Source organism: Eleutherodactylus coqui, chromosome 7, assembly GCF_035609145.1.
Source record: "Eleutherodactylus coqui strain aEleCoq1 chromosome 7, aEleCoq1.hap1, whole genome shotgun sequence".
Classification (NCBI taxonomy): domain Eukaryota; kingdom Metazoa; phylum Chordata; class Amphibia; order Anura; family Eleutherodactylidae; genus Eleutherodactylus; species Eleutherodactylus coqui.
In genome coordinates, this window is record NC_089843.1 from 196,540,453 (window position 1) to 196,559,706 (window position 19,254).

Consider the following 19,254-nt stretch of genomic DNA (forward strand, 5'->3'; position numbering starts at 1 on the left):
ATCCTAAGTATCTATCTCCAAGCAATATCGCTAGCCAAGAATCTTTATTGCTTGACACTGCACAGCATATGTACCATTTTTAAAGGATTATGAGCATTTGAGAGTGTGTAAGGAGGGAGCCCAGGTTCCAGTTTGTGCTGTAATGAGCTCTGTTATGGTTGATATAGTTATGTAATTTGGATAGTCGTACATTACTTCAATTTTTTATATTTTTCTATGGAGTTTTGTATGCAACTTCCCATTGGCTGTAAAGAACAGGTAGGAGATCTGGAGGACTTGAGAGCTGCAAGATGGAGTGGAATTCCAGTGGTACTGAGCTGTAAGAGAGACTGCAGTGCTGGGAGAGAGCTGCCAAAGGAGTGAGGAGTTGGCTTGTGGAGCCTGTGCCTGGGGATATTGTCTGCCTGTAAGAGAGGAATAGTGGCACAAGAAAGGCAGCCAGTGTTTGAGAAGCGCAGCTCTATAACGCATCATAACCGACAACACTGAGAGAACAATGCTACAGGGACTGCTACACAGGATTCACATCATCCTGCAGCTCTGCGAATCGGGGTACCCCCAACAGACATCTAAAGACACATCACCTACATTATGGTATCGAACACGCTGGAGATATGTAAGTGAGGTAGGCCCTCAGGAAAAGGCCCGACATGTGCACAGGGGTAGTGATTTAAAAGCAGGCCTGACAGTTAAAATATGTGAACTCTAGCAGATACAAGAGAAACACATATTCATCCACCAGTTGTGGAAAAGTAATTGGACAACACTTGCATTACTTTCGGAATTTTCTATTGCTGGGTTGAAATGTTTTGTGGTACTACCTCATGTTCTATAGTGAAGTATGTTACTGATATCTGTGATTTATAACAGGTTGTCAACATCTCTTATTGTTCGAGTTAGAGCTCTTTCACACTGGCGAGCGTTATAATGGGCTGTGATTCACAACCCAATATCACACTTGCCACCACGGAAAGCCCTGTGGACATGAGGCGTTTTCTTGTGAAAACAGCCTCGTATCACTTCAGGGATGAAGAGAATCCCCCACCATGGCTGTCACAGCCACGGCAGAGGATCGCGGGGTGCTTCCGTTGTTTTCAATGTTGTCAGCGCTGCTCCTACCGGCCCCATTGACAACAATGGGAGATCTTGCAGATAGACAGGACATGCTGCGATATGTTTCACACATAGCATCGCATCGCAGTACCATGCAGGAAAACATCGTTCATGTGAATGTACTTCATATCTGCGTGAGATTTGTGCATTTCGCAGTGCACAAATCTTACACGATTTTCATGCCACTGTGAAGGTAGCCTAAAGCAGACTCCTAGTTAGAGTCAGTTATGTTGTCTAATGTTTCTGAATAACCACATATTACTTATCTATTAAAGGGGTTATGTAAAAAAAAATAATCAATACTTACCTTTTCCTCCTCCGTCAGTGTACTTACAGCACCTTCTTCTTCCCCATCTTCTCCTGGCGCCTGCAGTCCCCAGGGTCATGTCACTTCCAGCCATCCGGATCCTCTGCTTCTGGTGTCGAAGTATCCATTGTCAGTAGTGACAGCTAAAGTCCTGAACGGAGGATCCCAGCTGATATTAATGACTTATCCTGAAGATAAGTATTTCTTCAGGATTAGTCATTACAGTATTTTCCTAGAAAACTCCTTTAACTGTCTGTTTTATTTTATCACCATGGTCGTTTCTACCATCAAGCAGCGGGCACAACCACACAGGGTGCCAACCAGCTTAGAAAGACGTGTATGGTTTAAATTCCCCTTTATTCCTCTGCCCACCTTGCAGCTATCTTCTGCCTGCAGACTTACTAATGAACCGCTCTCACACATCCGCCAAAGTGCTGCATGCCAGCGCTGTGTGCATCTTCCGACCTGCTCTGTTGTCTACTAGTCCCTAACCGCCTCATGTGAATACAGCCTTAGACAAGTGACCAATAGGTAGGCTGGATATGTGGTGCTGTAATTGGTCTTAGTAAAAATGTAGCTAAATTAAGTAGAGTCTTCTGTTGCATTGTCATCACTTTCTTCATTGTTTTTAGGCAAAGGCGTAGAGGCAACTTCTGAAAATATTAATGAATTTTGAGGAGCTCAACAATCTCCACAACTTACTAGGTAAGACAGCTGAGCATGTGCTAAAGAATACAAGTCACATTTCTTAGAGAGTCTGTCACCATGAAAGCCACCCTGAACTACTATAATGTGCAGAGGGTTGTAATATATTTGATTGAATGTCCCCGTGGTCTTCATTATGTGGGAAGACCCACCAACACCTTAAAGGGGTTCTGTCATTAGAAAAAAAAATCCTATACTTACCTATTCCTCCCCCATCAGTCTTCTTACCACATCTTCTCCTCGACGATCTTCTTCTGGCTCCTCCAGTCCCCTGAGTCACCTCACCGCAAGCCAGTCGATTCTCCTATTTCCTGTGATGTAACGTACATTCACAGGCATTCTGCTTTCTGCGGGTCACTAGTGACGTAGCATTCACTGCCTAACAGGGAATGCCGAATCCTCGGCAGCCTGGTTTAGTGCGCAGGCGTGGGGTCTTGTCGTGAGTGATCATACAGTATTCAGCATTCCCTGCTAGGTGGTGAACATTACGTCACTAGTGACATAAAGTACACTAAGCTGCAGGAAGCAGAATACCGGCAATGTACGTTACATCACAGGAAATAGAAGAATCGACCAGCTTGCGGTGATGTGACCCGGGGGACTGGAGAAGCCAGGAGAAGATCGGGGAGGAATAGGTAAGTATAGGATTTTTTTTATTCTAATGACAGAACCCCTTTGTGGACTAGAGCGAATTAGAGCATAAAGGATATTTGTTACATAGTGGGTCCAGACCTTTTTCTCACCACCACAATAAAGATGCCACTTTGATGCACATCACCCCATCAGAACAAATATCCCTGGAGCTTTCCTCACATCTCAGATCTAAGGAGATGTATTGGATGTTCTACTTGAATATTCTCGAACCAAATGGTCTGAACGAGGTCCTTGAGAAAAATGTTACAATTCAATGGACACAAAACAATAAAAGGGGGACGAAAATGGATCATTTTTATGGCCCTGTACATTATCCTCTTATTTTTATGTAAACCATATAATTTACACATATTGTAAAAATTACCTTTTTATATGTAACTTGTGTATTTTTATTATAAATTTTATGCATTTTAATCTCTCTTGACTGTTCAAGTGCCAATTTCTGGATCTATAGGTCTACCTACATTTTTAGGAATATATATCTAATTATTTTATTAATTCACCCAATTGGCTGTTTCCTTGATATAGTTTTTAATGCATATTAATATTCATAATTTATGCTTATTCAATTTTTAACAAAACCAGAAATAGACAACTTTCCTGACAAACGATACTTCCAATATCTAGCATTTAACATATCGCCTATTACATCAGAGCCCAGTCTATTAATTAGATACCAGAGGTGATAAATTCTTTATTAGACTCCTAAATCTCAATCATTTTCAACCTTCATTGAAGGAACCAAGAATTGTACTTCCCTAAACCCAACTCAGCTTTACTTTATCCTAGCTCCTAGTACGACTACCCAAATTAAAATATGCTAATAGGGAGAGGAAGGGGGAAAAAACAAAACCATCCACACACCTTATACACGTCAGTGGGATAGGAGGGATACTTAATATAAGGTTAAAGCCGGAGATATTAGTCCATGACCACGCCGAGTTATCTCTCCTCAATTGCCTCCTAAACCACCGCCTGCGAGCTTCCAATCAATCTCCGACATTCTGGGGATCTCTGAAATGTATCCAGGGACTCCATATGCATATAAACTTCTCCCGACCGTCAATATTCATAATTTATATTCTGTATTTAAAAATTATTTTGTATATTCCAAATGTGAATGAACATGGCGTCTATAGGTTTTGAATATATACCAATAAATATTTTCTATATTTCCCCCCTCCTCTCCCCTTTTTATGTCAATTGGAATCTACTCAGATCCCCCAATTATATACCCAACAGCATATAATTATTTACATGATAAAAATACATATTTGAATTGAAATTCTTGAATATATGTATTTTAAATACATATTTTCTATGTATTGGTCGGCTTCTTCATCTCTTTTTTTTTTTACCCTACACTTAAAGGGGTTGTCTCGCGGCAGCAAGTGGGGTTATACACTTCTGTATGGCCATATTAATGCACTTTGTAATATACATCGTGCATTAAATATGAGCCATACAGAAGTTATTCACTTACCTGCTCCGTTGCTAGCGTCCCCGTCGCCATGGTTCCGTCTAATTTCGGTGTCTTCCTGCCTTTTTAGACGCGCTTGCGCAGATCCGTCTTCTCCCTTCGGCTCCGCTCGTCAGCATCGGCATTTTGGCTCCGCCCCCTTGTACGCATCATCACGTAGCTCCGCCCCATGATGTGTGCCGATTCACAAACTGAAACAAAAATGAGCTGATAACCTTATTCTGTGGGTCAGTACGATTATTACGATACCAAACTTGGATAGCTTTTTTTGTTGTTGTAGTACCTATATATTTTTTTAATATCTTTAATTTTTAAAATTATTTTCTGTCTCCATCTTCTGCACACAATAACTTTTTTATTTTTCCATTGACATAGTTGTGCAGTACGTCCTGTAGTTTCCTTTGGTTCCATTTTTGAATACATATGACTAATTGATCGCTTTTTATTAGATTTTTTCTTGGCAACAGGGTGACCAAAAGAGCGCATTTCTGGCGTTCTTTTTTTTCGGACAACTTTCAACATGCGCAGTATATAATGCATTACTTTGACAGAACAGACTTTTACGGATGCAGCGATACCAAATATGTATTTTTGTTTTATTATTTAGATTTTTTATTGTAAATATAACTTTTATACCTTTTTTAAAAAATAATTAATAAAAGTTTGTTCTTATTGTTACATTTTCTTTTAGCCCCCAGGGGGCACTACAACGTGCATATGCTATAGTATTACATCATACTGCGATCTGATAGTCAGTCTATCAAGCCACCCCACTGGGTTAAGGAATTTAATATAAGTTTGTGCTTATTACCACTTACCTCATTTGTGCTTGATAAAGGAGCAGATAGCTCAGAAACGCATTGTACCCCACCCTCTCCTGCACTTTATGTATTTTTCTAGTTGTGCTTTTTTTGTTTTACATATTTTTATTTTGTAAATGTACACTATATCATTTACCCATTAAAATGCACCTTCCTTGTGACAAATGTGGAATGGGCTCTTCTTTAGACTGCTGACACTGGCTGTTTTTTATGTCATCTGACTACAGGGGGGTGTCTTTTTGGATTGGTCTTTAACTCCCCCCTCATTCATAAGTAAGTGATTCTTCCTAATGTCCAGCATTCCTACTCTTATTGAGTATTCTATGGGAAAATTTCTGAAAAAAGCTACATCTAGCATGCCGTACTTAGACACCCCCTCCCCCCCAAGAAAAAAACATTATTAATAGAGATTAGCGAGCACCAAAATGCTCGGGTGCTCGTTACTCGGGACGAAATTTTCGCGATGCTCGAGGGTTCGTTTCGAATAATGAACCCCATTGAAGTCAATGGGCGACCCGAGCATTTTTGTATATCGCCGATGCTCGCTAAGGTTTCCATTTGTGAAAAACTGGGCAATTCAAGAAAGTGATGGGAACGACACAGCAACGGATAGGGCAGGCGAGGGGCTACATGTTGGGCTGCATCTCAAGTTCACAGGTCCCACTATTAAGCCACAATAGTGGCAAGAGTGGGCCCCCCCCTCCCAACAATTTTTACTTCTGAAAAGCCCTCATTAGCAATGCATACCTTAGCTAAGCACCACACTACCTCCAACAAAGCACAATCACTGCCTGCATGACACTCCGCTGCCACTTCTCCTGGGTTACATGCTGCCCAACCCCCCCCCCCCCCGCACAACCCAGTGTCCACAGCGCACACCAAAGTGTCCCTGCGCAGCTTTCAGCTGCCCTCATGCCACACCACCCTCATGTCTATTTATAAGTGCGTCTGCCATGAGGAGGAACCGCAGGCACACACTGCAGAGGGTTGGCACGGCTAGACAGCGACCCTCTTTAAAAGGGGCGGGGAGATAGCCCACAATGCTGTACAGAAGCAATGAGAAATCCAATCCTGTGCCACCTCCATCAGGAGCTGCACACGTGGGCATAGCAATGGGGAACCTATGTGCCACACACTATTCATTCTGTCAAGGTGTCTGCATGCCCCAGTCAGACCGCGGTTTTTTATAAATAGTCACAGGCAGGTCCAACTCCGCAATGGGAATTCCATGTGCACCCACAGCATGGGTGGCTCCCTGGAACCCACCGGATGTACATAAATGTATCCCATTGCAGTGCCCTGGACAGCAGAGCTAACGTCAGATTAAATGCAGGTGGGCTTTGGCCCACACTGCATGCCCCAACCTGACCAGGGTTTTTAATTCATAGACACAGGCAGGTACAACTCCCTATTGTGAAGTCCCTGTGGACCGACAGCATGGGTGGGTGCCAGGAAGCCACCGGCGGTACATAAATATATCCCATTGCATCGCCCATCACAGCTGAGGTAATGTCATGTTTAATGCAGGTGGGCTTCGGCCCACACTGCATGCCCCAGTCAGACTGGGGTTCTTTAGAAGTGGACACATGCAGTTACAACTCCGTGTGGACCGACAGCATGGGTGGCTCCCTGGAACCCACCGGCTGTACATAAATGTATCCCATTGCAGTGCCCTGGACAGCAGAGCTAACGTCAGATTAAATGCAGGTGGGCTTCGGCCCACACTGCATGCCCCAGTCAGACTGGGGTTCTTTATAAGTAGACACAGGCAGGTACAACTCCCTATTGTGAAGTCCGTGTGGACCGACAGCATGGGAGGGTCCCAGGAAGCCACCGGCGGTACATAAATAAATCCCATTGCATTGCCCAGCACAGCTGAGGTAATGTCATGTTTAATGCAGGTGGGCTTCGGCCCACACTGCATGCCCCAGTCAGACTGGGGTTCTTTAGAAGTGGACACATGCAGTTACAACTCCGTGTGGACCGACAGCATGGTTGGGTGCCAGGAAGCCACCGGCGGTACATAAATATATCCCATTGCAGTGCCCACCACAGCTGATGTAACGTCAGCTTTAATGCAGGTGGGCAAAAAATTAATTGGATTACACTGTAGGCGAGGGCCCCAAAAAATTGGTGTACCAACAGTACTAATGTACGTCAGAAAAATTGCCCATGCCCAACCAAGAGGGCAGGTGAAACCCATTAATCGCTTTCGTTAATGTGGCTTAATTTGTAACTAGGCCTGGAGGCAGCCCAGTTAAAATAAAAATTGGTTCAGGTGCAAGCTTCAACGCTTTAATGAGCATTGAAATGTATAAAAATTGTTTACAAAAATTATATGACTGAGTCTTGTGGGCCTAAGAAAAATTGCCCGTTCGGCGTGATTACGTCAGGTTTCAGGAGGAGGAGCAGGAGGAGGAGGATGAATATTATACACAGATTCATGAAGCTAGGTCCACGTTTTGAAAAAGGTCCACGTTTTTGATGGTGATAGAGAACAATGCTTCCATCCGCGGGTGCAGCCTACGTATTGCTTAGGTATCGCTGCTGTCCGCTGGTGGAGAAGAGAAGTCTGGGGAAATCCAGGCTTTGTTCATCTTGATGAGTGTAAGCCTGTCGGCACTGTCGGTTGACAGGCGGGTACGCTTATCTATGATGATTCCCCCAGCCGCACTAAACACCCTCTCTGACAAGACGCTAGCCGCAGGACAAGCAAGCACCTCCAGGGCATACAGCGTGAGTTCAGGCCACGTGTCCAGCTTCGACACCCAGTAGTTGTAGGGGGCAGAGGCATCACGGAGGACAGTCGTGCGATCGGCTACGTACTCCCTCGCCATCCTTTTACAGTGCTCCCGCCGACTCAGCCTTGACTGGGGAGCGGTGACACAGTCTTACTGGGGAGCCAGAAAGCTGTCAAAGGCCTTAGAGAGTGTTCCCCTGCCTGTGCTGTACATGCTGCCTGATCTCCGCGCCTCCCCTGCTACCTGGCCCTTGGAACTGCGCCTTCTGCCACTAGCGCTGTCGGATGGGAATTTTACCATCAGCTTGTCCGCCAGGGTCCTGTGGTATAGCGTCACTCTCGAACCCCTTTTCTCTTCGGGTATGATAGTGGAAAGGTTCTCCTTATACCGTGGGTCGAGCAGTGTGTACACCCAGTAATCCGTAGTGGCCAGAATGCGTGTAACGTGAGGGTCACGAGAAAGGCATCCTAACATGAAGTCAGCCATGTGTGCCAGGGTACCTGTACGCAACACATGGCTGTCCTCACTAGGAAGATCACTTTCAGGATCCTCCTCCTCCTCCTCCTCAGGCCATACACGCTGAAAGGATGACAGGCAAGCAGCATGGGTACCCTCAGCAGTGGGCCAAGCTGTCTCTTCCCCCTCCTCCTCATCCTCCTCATGCTCCTCCTCCTCCTCCTGAATGCGCTGAGATATAGACAGGAGGGTGCTCTGACTATCCAGCGACATACTGTCTTCCCCCGCCTCTGTTTCCGAGCGCAAAGCGTCTGCCTTTATGTTTTGCAGGGAACTTCTCAAGAGGCATAGCAGAGGAATGGTGATGCTAATGATTACAGCATCGCCGCTCACCATCTGGGTAGACTCCTCAAAGTTTCCAAGGACCTGGCAGATGTCTGCCAACCAGGCCCACTCTTCTGTAAAGAATTGAGGAGGCTGACTCCCACTGCACCGCCCATGTTGGAGTTGGTATTCCACTACAGCTCTACGCTGCTCATAGAGCCTGGCCAACATGTGGAGCGTAGAGTTCCACTGTGTGGGCACGTCGCACAGCAGTCGGTGCACTGGCAGATGAAACCGATGTTGCAGGGTGCGCAGGGTGGCAGCGTCCGTGTGGGACTTGCGGAAATGTGCGCAGAGCCGGCGCACCTTTCCGAGCAGGTCTGACAAGCGTGGGTAGCTTTTCAGAAAGCGCTGAACCACCAACTTAAAGATGTGGGCCAGGCATGGCATGTGCGTGAAGCTGCCGAGCTGCAGAGCCGCCACCAGGTTACGGCCGTTGTCACACACGACCATGCCAGGTTGGAGGCTCAGCGGCGTAAGCCAGCGGTCGGTCTGCTCTGTCAGACCCTGCAGCAGTTCGTGGGCCGTGTGCCTCTTATCTCCTAAGCTGAGTAGTTTCAGCACGGCCTGCTGACGCTTGCCCACTGCTGTGCTGCCACGCCGCGCGACACCGACTGCTGCCGACGTGCTGCTGCTGACACATCTTGATTGCGAGACAGAGGTTGCTTAGGCGGAGGAGGAGGGTGGTTTAGTGGAGGAAGCATACACCGCCGCAGATACCACCACCGAGCTGGGGCCCACAATTCTGGGGGTGGGTAGGACGTGAGCGGTCCCAGGCTCTGACTCTGTCCCAGCCTCCACTAAATTCACCCAATGTGCCGTCAGGGAGATATAGTGGCCCTGCCCGCCTGTGCTTGTCCACGTGTCCGTTGTTAAGTGGACCTTGGCAGTAACCGCGTTGGTGAGGGCGCGTACAATGTTGCGGGAGACGTGGTCGTGCAGGGCTGGGACGGCACATCGGGAAAAGTAGTGGCGACTGGGAACTGAGTAGCGCGGGGACGCCGCCGCCATCATACCTTTGAAAGCCTCCGTTTCCACAACCCTATACGGCAGCATCTCCAGGCTGATAAATTTGGCTATGTGCACGTTTAACGCTTGAGCGGCGTACTTGCGCTTGCGCTCCAACACTTGCGCTAGCGACGGCTGGACGGTGCGCTGAGAGACATTGGTGGATGGGGCCGAGGACAGCGGAGGTGAGGGTGTGGGTGCAGGCCAGGAGACGGTAGTGCCTGTGTCCTGAGAGGGGGGTTGGATCTCAGTGGCAGGTTGGGGCACAGGGGGAGAGGCAGCGGTGCAAACCGGAGGCGGTGAACGGCCTTCGTCCCACCTTGTGGGGTGCTTGGCCATCATATGTCTGCGCATGCTGGTGGTGGTGAGGCTGGTGGTGGTGGCTCCCCGGCTGATCTTGGCGCGACAAAGGTTGCACACCACTGTTCGTCGGTCGTCTGCACTCTCAGTGAAAAACTGCCAGACCGTTGAGCACCTCGGCCTCTGCAGGGTGGCATGGCGCGAGGGGGCGCTTTGGGAAACAGTTGGTGAAGTATTCGGTCTGGCCCTGCCTCTACCCCTGGCAACCGCACTGCCTCTTCCAACCTGCCCTGCTGCTGCACTTGCCTCCCCCTCTGAAGACCTGTCCTCAGTAGGCGTAGCAAACCAGGTGGGGTCAGTCACCTCATCGTCCTGCTGCTCTTCCTCCGAATCCCTGCGCTCCTCCCTCGGACTTACTCCAATTACTACTACCTGAGTGATAGACAACTGTGTCTCATCGTCATTGTCCTCCTCACACACTGAAAGCTCTTGAGACAGTTGCCGGAAGTCCCCAGCCTCCTCCCCCGGACCCCGGGAACTTTCCAAAGTTTGGGCATCGGTCATGACAAACTCCTCCAGTGGGAGAGGATTCGGAACCATTGCTGCCCATTCTGGGCAGGGGCCTGAGAACAGTTCCTGGGAGTCTGCCTGCTCCTCAGAATGTGTCATTGTAATGGAGTGAGGAGGCTGGGAGGAAGGCGGAGCAGCAGCCAGAGGATTCAGAGTTGCAGCAGTGGACGGCGCAGAACTCTGGGTGTTCGATAGATTGCTGGATGCACTTTCTGCCATCCACGACAGGACCTGCTCACACTGCTCATTTTCTAATAAAGGTCTACCGTGTGGACCCATTAATTGTGAGATGAATGTGGGGACGCCAGAAACGTGCCTCTCTCCTAATCCCGCAGCAGTCGGCTGCGATACACCTGGATCAGGAGCTCGGCCCGTGCCCACACCCTGACTTGGGCCTCCGCGTCCTCACCCGCGTCCACGTCCTCTAGGCCTACCCCTAGCCCTCAGCATGCTGTATTACCAGTAGTGCAGAAACAGAACGCTGTAATTAAATGTGCCGCTCATTGGCCTGTGGTTGGAGGCTGACTTCGTTTACGGAACGCACAGCAGAGCCAGGAAAGAATTTTGCGCAAGCCTGCTGTAACACTTAGCTGGCTGCGTATGAATTAGGACAACTACCCACAGCAGAGATGCAGTACACTGAGGATGGTCACAGGCAGCCCAAATAGATTTTTTTTCCCAAATTTTTTTGGAAAAGCCCACTGCCTATATAGACTGTATATGTCTTTCACTGTCCCTGCCTCACCACTACTGGCCCTGGACTATGTAAAATTACTGCAGACTGTTTCACTCTGGACAGAATGACAGCGGTGATGTAAGAGGCAACGCAGAGCCAGGAAAGAATTTTGCGCAAGCCTGCTGTAACACTTAGCTGGCTGCGTATGAATAAGGACAACTACCCACAGCAGAGATGCAGTACACTGAGGATGGTCACAGGCAGCCCAAATAGATTTTTTTTTCCAAATTTTTTTGGAAAAGCCCACTGCCTATATAGACTGTATATGTCTTTCACTGTCCCTGCCTCACCACTACTGGCCCTGGACTATATAAAACTACTGCAGACTGTTTCACTCTGAACAGAATGACAGCGGTGATGTGACGGGCAACGCAGAGCCAGGAAAGTATTTTGCGCAAGCCTGTTGTAACACTTAGCTGGCTGCGTATGAATTAGGACTACTATCCCCAGCAGAGATGCAGTACACTGAGGACGGTCACAGGCAGCCCAAATAGATTTTTTTTCCCAAATTTTTTTGGAAAAGCCCACTGCCTATATAGACTGTATATGTCTTTCACTGCCCCTGCCTCACCACTACTGCCCCTGGACTATGTAAAATTACTGCAGGACGCAATGCTCTGGACGCAATGCTCTGCACGGCCGATATACAAAAAAAAAAAGTGCAACACTGCAAAAAGCAGCCTCAACAGTACTGCACATGGTCAGATGTGGCCTTAAGAAGGACCGTTGGGGTTCTTGAAGCCTAAAATCAATCCTAACGCTCTCCCTATAGCAGCTCCGGCATCAGCAGCACTTTCCCTGATCTCTGTCAGAATGCATCTGTGGCGAGCCGCGGGAGGAGCCGATTTATATACTCGGGTGACACCTGATCTCGCCAGCCACTCACTGCAGGGGGGTGGTATAGGGCTTGAACATCGCAGGGGGAAGTTGTAATGCCTTCCCTGTCTTTCTATTGCCCAGAAAAGCGCGCTAATGTCTCAGAGATGAAAGTGAAAGTAACTCGAACATCGCGTGGTGCTCGGCTCTAGTAACGAGCATCTCGAAGACGCTAATACTCGAACGAGTATCAAGCTCGGACGAGTACGTTCGCTCATCTCTAATTATTAACTCAAAAAATGTATCCAAAGTGAGGAAGGAAAACCTACTGCACTGTTAGTAATGTGTTTTACATTTTGCAATTGAACTACAGCTAACATCTGGCTGCAACATTTTTTGCTGAAAACACAATGTCTGATAGGGTCCTACCCATTTATGTTTGTACAAGCAGCCTGTTTATACAGGCAGATACATCGTTGGCTCAGAAATCGTCTAATCATTCTCATCCTGTGTATAAGTGAATGAGAACAACTGAACAATTGATAATTAAACCGAATGATTAGTGAATGAGCCAACGATTTCTATGCCTGCTAAAAATGAACCAGAAACGAAAAGTCAACGATTTATCGTTCCTTATTCGATCCTTGGCTACATTTACACTGAACGATTATCTTAATTTTCACTCGTTTGAACAGAACGATAATCATTCCGTGTAAAAGGGCCTTTATGTATGAATGTTTCCCAGGCAATTTTTCAATTGATAACTGTTTATTGAGGACAAAAATGATGTTTTTACCCAAAATAATTTTATTGTTGCTGTTGCTTCCGATACAAAAAAACACAATTATGAAAAGTTTTACAAAATTATCATATGTGCCTAACAATGAACAGAACAAAAAATAATACAGCACACTGTTTGAAGTGTAATATAACAAAGCATCAGACCACGTTGGACATAAAGAAAAAAAAAACATTTTACCTCTTCCAGAAATAACACTTTTGGCTCAACACAAGACTGAAAAAAAAAAAAGTTTTTTTTACAATGAAATTATTTGTTGTAGCACCGTCTAGTAACATAGTGTTTCACAACGTCTCGTATTTTCCAGAGCTAATGTCTTTTTCAAGTTTATGATTTTATTTCGGCAACAATACAGTATCCACACATAGTAAAAAAAAGTGGCTGCCCTTGGGAGTTCGAAAAAAAACCCAAAAAAATAAAACAAACAAAAACATGTATCAAATAAAATATATATATACTACAGGAATATGAACTTACAAAATGAGCAACAGTTAACAGTTGTGGTTATACATAAATATTTTCTAAACAAAAGAAAAAAATTTAAAAAACGGATGTACAGTGCAGTAACCGAGCCGTTCTAAGCATTGGATGGGTGGGTGAAGCACCATTGTGGGATGGATACAGCACAGTGTCAGGTAGTTTTGTGTGTATTTCATACCGTAGTCTAAAGTAGCACCATCCTGTCTGTATTTTTCTTCCTCCAGTTTTTTTTTGCAAGCAGTCAAGTAGAAGGAAGATCACAGATTGAGTTAAAAAAAAAAAAAAGTTTCATCGTGCCGCCATTTTGGAATGGTTTTCACTACTGGAGCTCAATAACTTCCGAATGCCTCTTAGCCATACTTGGCACATCAAAGCAAGTTCTACGCTGGTGTCTGTACTAAGAAAATACTATGTTATGGTCCTTACCTTCACCTTTGCAGCCTGAGGTTCGAAGACTACAGTAACATGAGCAAGAGAGGTAAGGCCTCTCTCAAAAGTTGAAATGTGTTCCTACCAGACTTGGGAATAAGGCACTAAGGTTTTCCCCCTATAAGAAAATGTGGTGTTCTGGAACATCTGGAGCGTCAAAGTACCGTTCTACTCAACTATTTTTTAATATTTTTGTGTCTCATAAATAAAAAATACAATGTTTCTAGCTCTCGGTGTTATTTAATACAACAAAGGATTTTAAAGATTTTAATAGCTTTTCTTAAATAAAAAAAATAAACATAGAAAACAAAGTGCACCTGCAGTCACCATCACATGAGCTAGTTTCCAAACATTTAGCCGGTGACACATTAATCTATCATTAAATATCTATTTTAATATTTTTTTTCTACTTGCTCATGCAAAGTAAGATATAGCTTTTCCTGAAACATAATTTGTGTTTTTTTGATTTTTTTTTCACACTCTGCTCGGTTCCTAGTGGAACAATATCTATCTGTACTCTTCTGCTATCCTCCAGATATAACCTAAATATTTTTTTTTTGGGGGGGGGGGGGGCTACCTAAAAAAAAAAAATCAGGTATTATGGGATATGAGAACAAAGAACTGTGGATGTAAACCAAACTAGGTTACAACATATATACTACGGACCTCACTCAAGGTTTACATCCATGGTTAATAACAGTGATGATACAATAAGAGGATTACTACTTAACCGTTCCTTGGAGCAAAGAACCGATAGCTGTAATTAAAAACAATTAAAACGTTCCAAAATGTAGCCATTTGTATACCTTTTGTATTATACCACCTACCTAACCGATCTTCAGAAATCATAGGATTTACCTTCCAATATTATATGTACAGTATTATAGTACTCTATTGCAAAATAAAACCATATTTTTTGGTAAAACCATGAGCGTTGCTCTCATAAGGCACTCATATCATTCTGCTGTCCACATCTCTGGTCTTGCAGATGAGATCGGAGACAACTGAATTACACACCCTCCATCTTTGTATACATCTGCTGGTTTCAATCTGGACATCCAATGCATCATATCCATTGTACTTTTTTTTTTCTCACCCTGTCAACTTGTATTTTTTAAATCCCCTCCCAACTTCTATACAACAAAAACACTATGAATAAAAAAAAAATCCCAAAATACATACGGACGTTGGTCACTGCTGAAATCATATTCCACATTTCCCATCAATTTTTGCCTTAGTGCTGAGGTTCTGACACAAAAGCTTGCTAATTAAACACAAGACAGAAAAAGACTTTCTCTATAAATGTAAAGTTCGGATCTTGTGAAGGCCACATGAGGAATGTTTGCTGAGGGTGTTAATAAAGATGAATCTGAACTTTCATCTTGAGTGCTTGGCCTATTTCACCACTGAGGTAGTTGAAGTCCTTCTCATCCTCTAATTTCAGCAGTTCCTTCTTCCGGTATAAAGGCAAACTGGCGATCTCCAAGTTAAACAAGCCTGGAAATACCTTCTTGCGTCCAAGGTAGAGAACACTTAAGCCGTCCTTCTGGTGAATGCGGAAGATGCCATCCTCATTGCCCTGAGAGATTATGTAGCGTACATGGTTCTCCAGTGGCACCAAGGCTGGCAGGAGCTCCATGATATGTTGCTTATTTATCAAGTCAGAAATATTCAAGCTCATCTTAAGTGGAGCATCTATGTCAACGCTAGCCAGGCTGATAGGTTCCTGTAGCAAAACAACAATAAATTGTTACGTTACTCAATAAATGTATTTAGATACATTATGCATTGTAAATGTCTGTTGTAGTAATGATAAATGTGTTTCTTAAATCAGCCTAGGCAAACGTGTGTGTGTGTGTGTGTATATATATATACACACACTGTTATATCCACCTTCATAGGAAATAGCTAGCAGTTAAACGTGTTCATATGCAACATCAGAATGTTAGACTCCAACACATGATTCTCACAGAGCAGTTGCGTATTCTGATTGGATAAGCTGCTCCCTTACACATAACGTTATATGCTTCTTGCAAATTCTTTCCCTTTTGATACTTTACTAACATGTGAATTACCATATTATTGTATTAACCAATCCTGTATAAGCACAATAATTCTTTTTCTTTACTCCTATTTATGATGTAACGTTTGTCCATTAAAGCAATTGTATTACTTTGAATAAATCAGAAGGGTATTAGAGACTGACTGATAACATGAGTCAGCTCAAATACGTATTCATGCATGAAGCTTCTCATTATAACCAATTTGGAGCAGACTAGTGAAATCTTCTGGAATATGATATTATTCCCATAACAATGACTAAACTAGACAACATTTGGGTCTTCCTGCCAATATATAAAATAAAACGTGTACGGGTTTAATTGTTCTTAGTCGTGAATTGTTGGTCATCTATGACTTCATTAAGTTCCAAATAATTAGTCTAATAATTAGAACGTAAAATTAACTTAGTTCTTCTCTTTGAGAAATACAGAAGAGTAATGTTTCCTTTCCAATGTTACTAATTGGCAGTTCTGTGTTTCTGCTCCCTACAATCATACTTAGGTAGGGTCATCTCTAAAGTAGGCACCAGGATGTATGTGTGACATACTTTATGTTTCCTATAGAATTACTTTGTGGTTTTTCCACCTATGGCATATGCATGGCTGATATGGTGTTACCAGATATAGGATCCTCACCTGTTGGAAGAACATCTGCACTGGTTGTGTCTACAAGTGCTCTAAGCTAAAAAGGAGAGAGCCTATGACATATGTGGGCCTCTCTCTACTCAGTACGTGCCAGCTTGAGAGTATTGGTTTTCCGGAAAGTGCAGAGCATTGATTAGTAGTGTCGGACCATGTAGGGACAAATTAAATTAACAAGGAGATTGGTAACACCTAATTAAAAATTTAGGGTACTTTTATACTGGATGATTGTCGAATGCTTATGTGCCCAACAGTCATCCCAGCAGTAATCTCTCCTGTGTTTTCACACAAGTGATTATTGCTCAGTGAATGTTGGAGCGGGTCAGAAACCTCCATTCACAGTAAACAGGCAGTTACTGTTCATAGATATAAGACTGCCTGTTTACACGGGCCGATCATAGTTTGATTTTTATGCCTCCACAAACAAGGAACGATAAACAAATGAGTTATTGTTCGTCATTCAGTCACTGGCAGAGTTTACATGGAAGGATTATTGTTCAGAATCACAAGATCCAGCAAGACTCTGAACAATGATCGAAGTAGAGATGAGCGAGCACCCAAATGCTCGAGTCCACATTATTCGAGTCGAGCTTTTCATAAAATTTGAGAGCTCTACTCGAGTAACGAACCCCATTGACTACAATGGGAGACTCGAGCATTTTTGTATGTGGGACGCCGGGTGCCGAGCTTTTTTTTTTTCCTTGGTTCGTCTCTCTTTCTCTCTCCTCTTGCCTGCGAGACAAAAAATTTGCCAATGACGCACTGCGTCGCGGCGGGGAGGGGCCAAAACAGGCACATCACAGCGGGGAGGAGCCAAAAACTGGGTCGGGGTTGAACACGGCTTGATGCTCGTTCGAGTAACGAGCACCATCGAGTATGCTAATACTCGAACGAGCATCAAGTTTGGCAGAGTACGTTCACTCAACTCTAGCCCTAAATCATATATTCCAGAAGGAGTAAAGAAGCATGGCACAACAGAGTGTTCTAAGAAAAGATGCTCCAGAATTGTTATTTTTTGAGTAAGGCAAGAATATATTTTTAAACTGACATGTCAGGAGTGGTGGCAGCTCCTGTTTACATGATGATGAAGTGGGTCAGGGCTATGCAGTATATATCCTGTTTTTACAGTTATGTACCATACATTTATATTTTTTAAGAATCAATATATTTAGTTCAAAAGCTTAAATGGATACTAACTTTTCACATAACTTCTGCTCATCTCACAGCCTATGTGTGTATCATCAAACTTGTAATATAATTGCATTCATTTTTTAAAAATTCCTTTTACCACTGAAAATTAAGTTTGAAGTGCCTGCCACTAGGGGTCTCTTTTCCAGCACCTTTGCAATCCACTGCCTGTTAGGCATTTGCCTAGTAACAGGGACATGAGGCCACTGCTAGTTGCTGCATAAACAGAGGGGCTGGCATTCAGATGATGCCCTGCAGCTGATTGGAGCAGGGCTATGCAAGACAGTATAGGAAGTGTGAAAGAGGAAGTAAAGGACATGCCTCCCACCTGTAAGTGGAGTGCAAAAGGTAGAAGAAAAATATGAAAGTCTACATGGAAAACAATTGATAAGAGTTCAAACTGGTGCAAACAGCAGCAAAGCAGTGGCCAATGAGGACCTGGGCTGTTTTTTGATTTTTTTTTTAAACACAGGTATGCTTTAAAAGGTTCTTCATGTTACTGGTATCTTTTTTATATTACTTCTACTCATTTCTGTTGATATTACTGTTACTTTAAAACTTATTTTGCTCATTCTTACCTCAAATCCAGAGGTTTCATTGGCACTGCGTCGCTGCCTTCCTCTCTTGGGATAACCGTTGATCTTGCATTCATAGCAGTTCTCCGGGGACAGGATATTTTCCTCATCTTCTTCGAGTGGAGCTGGGATATAACCACCTTTGCCAAATCCAAGGCCTGATACACAGTGCCTGCACAACAGAAGAACATAGAAATCCTCATTGTCTGACTAATTGCTTTCAAAAGTAAAATGAACATGTGAAAGAAGGGCTTTGACAGGGGACCATATGCAAGTCGCTCCTGAGAATGTCAGGGGTGACTCACCATCGGTCATTGGGAAAGTACCCTTACAAGCCCTGAATAAAAGCTTAACCCTTTGCAATCCAATTTTGGATTCAGGGTTTTCTAGGGGGCTTTCTCTTTCTGCCATTATACAATAGCGCCATCTGCTGGCCAGTACTGCGGTATTGGACATGCAGGAGAGGCCTCCGACAACAGAGCGGCCAGTAATATACAGTAAGAATACCCTGCCGGATGTCTTCCGACATCGGAAGCTGTACAGCCTTCAATCAGATTCTCTTTACACATCGGAAAGTGGATTGGAAAGGGTTAATGTTACTGATTGCTAGACATGGAAAGGCTTCACTCAACTACTGAGCAACAATCTCTTACCCTTGGCCGGCACGGAAATACCCTCCAGGACATCCGCACAGGTAGCCACCATCAGTATTGGAGCAACCATAGCTGCAAGGATTGCCACCTCCGCCTGAACATTCATCTACATCCTGGCAGCCACCAAAAGAGGAGTCAAAGTCAAAGCCTGAGGGGCAGATGCATTTGTAGCTTCCCAAGGTGTTATAGCAGGAGGCTGAGCCGCAGGATGACTGGCTGGCACACTCGTTCTCGTCTGACAGGAAGAGCAGCAAGAGGATAACAGAGTTAGTATCAGCAAGTGTGTCAACCACAAGGTCATGACTTCTACCACAATATAACATTTACTAGTGCTTGT

The 19,254-nt window shown here is 44.5% G+C and overlaps 1 protein-coding gene across 1 annotated transcript in view; it reads right to left on the reverse strand.

The window, feature by feature from the left end:
* Positions 1–12,878: 12,878 nt before the first annotated feature.
* The window catches only part of LOC136573072 (fibrillin-2-like), a 192,601-nt gene continuing 186,225 nt past the window's right edge, over positions 12,879–19,254 (reverse strand). The window contains exons 63-65 of the mRNA XM_066574226.1: positions 18,918–19,152; positions 18,268–18,436; positions 12,879–15,525 (exon numbers count right to left, since the gene is read on the reverse strand). Coding sequence (XP_066430323.1) covers positions 15,154–15,525; positions 18,268–18,436; positions 18,918–19,152 — 776 coding nt within the window. The 3' untranslated portion in view covers positions 12,879–15,153. The remainder of the gene's footprint in view (positions 15,526–18,267; positions 18,437–18,917; positions 19,153–19,254) is intronic.